The sequence below is a fragment of the Penaeus monodon genome, chromosome 34 (assembly GCF_015228065.2).
Source record: "Penaeus monodon isolate SGIC_2016 chromosome 34, NSTDA_Pmon_1, whole genome shotgun sequence".
Classification (NCBI taxonomy): domain Eukaryota; kingdom Metazoa; phylum Arthropoda; class Malacostraca; order Decapoda; family Penaeidae; genus Penaeus; species Penaeus monodon.
The window spans coordinates 34,363,181-34,364,610 of record NC_051419.1 but is presented as its reverse complement, the minus strand read 5'-3'; the positions used below and the strand labels follow the sequence as shown (position 1 = coordinate 34,364,610).

The 1,430-nt window shown below is 47.8% G+C and overlaps 1 protein-coding gene across 1 annotated transcript in view; it reads left to right on the top strand.

The window, feature by feature from the left end:
- Positions 1 to 1,430, top strand: part of LOC119594899 (mucin-5AC-like) — a gene marked incomplete in the record, with an annotated part of 17,458 nt that overhangs the window by 3,027 nt on the left and 13,001 nt on the right. Inside the window, 2 exon segments of the mRNA XM_037943973.1 lie at positions 84 to 826; positions 883 to 1,430. Coding sequence (XP_037799901.1) covers positions 84 to 826; positions 883 to 1,430 — 1,291 coding nt within the window.

The window sequence follows — 1,430 nt, the reverse complement described above, 5'->3', positions numbered from 1 at the left end:
CTTAATTTCAATCTTTAATTATTTTGAAATGCAATGGAATACAGTATTGCTTCTTACTTATTTTCTTTTTTTTCTCCAATAAGGTTGGTGGGTTGGTGATACCAACCTGTCAGCATCAGATGCAAGTGATAGGAGGGGCAGGTGTTGGAGTGTCATCTGTGGCAGGCATGGGCAGTGGAGGTGGTGTGGTGAATGTGATGAATAGTGGCATGCCCACAGTGATGGCTGGAACTGGAGGTGCTGGGATGATTGGAGCCAATGCTCTTCCTACTGTGGGATCCCTGCCTTCCTTCACCCAGTTACTCACTACCCCAACGCAGGTGACAACGAATGTCGTTGTTCATGGGCCAGGTGGGACTTCAAAGACGCGGCCATTACAGCTGCAGCAAGCTGTGCCAAAGGTGACACAGTTGCCAGCCAAGACCCAGACAGGAGGGGATATCTCCCAGGTGGCCCAGAACACACATCTGTTGCAGACACTACACTTGCCTGCCTCAGAGAAAACTTTCACCCCTGGACAGCCTCTCCTGCCATCACTCCTGTCGGGGCAACAGGGTCTCTCCAATGCCAGTGGAGAACAGTCCAGTGTTCCTGTGCAAGTTTCGACCGATGGTGGTGGGTCTATGCTCACAGTAGTCAGTGTAGGAGGTGTGATGAGCGTACCTGAAGGTGGAGTGTCAACTGGTACAACTTTTTCCTCGCCGGCTCCTCTTAGTATACTGGTGCCCAGTCAAGCTAGCCAAGTGCCTCAGAGTTCTGCTGTGATTGTGTCTTCTAGTGCTACAAACAGTGTTGTGTCTGGTGCTATTATAAGCCACTGTCTGGTGCTATTATAAGCCACAAACCCTTTGTTACCAACTCGGCACTCATTCCACAAACTAGTGTTACACAAACTAATTCAGAAAATGTGCCAATGTCACAAAACCATCCCCAGATTGTAAATACTTTGCTGCAAGATAATGTTCCTAGTCACACCAGTAATACAGGTGCATTTGTAACTAAAAACATTGAGAGTAACAGTAAGCCTCCGAGCTTCCAGAATGAATATGTTGCATCCCTTCAGAAAGGTCAAAATCTCATAGACTCCAGTAAAAACAAATCAAAATCAAATAAAAAGAAGAGAAAAGATAAGGAGACTGACTCCATTCCACCTATACCATCAAACCAGATAATAGGGAAACAGAGCTTACAGGAGAGACTGAAAGCAGGCACTGCTAACTCCACCAGCGGGACAAATCAGCAGGCGATGCCCCTGGCAGCACTGCCCAATGGCCTAAGTGGTTCCAGCCTCAAGACACCAGCCCTCAACTTGAGCAATAGCACATCCCAGAGAACAACATTATTACCTGTGGGGGAGATGGTAGGTCTTGCAGAAAGCGCATCCACGGTTGCCTCTAGTCTGTCATCAGTAACTCAGCCAGCCACCATGG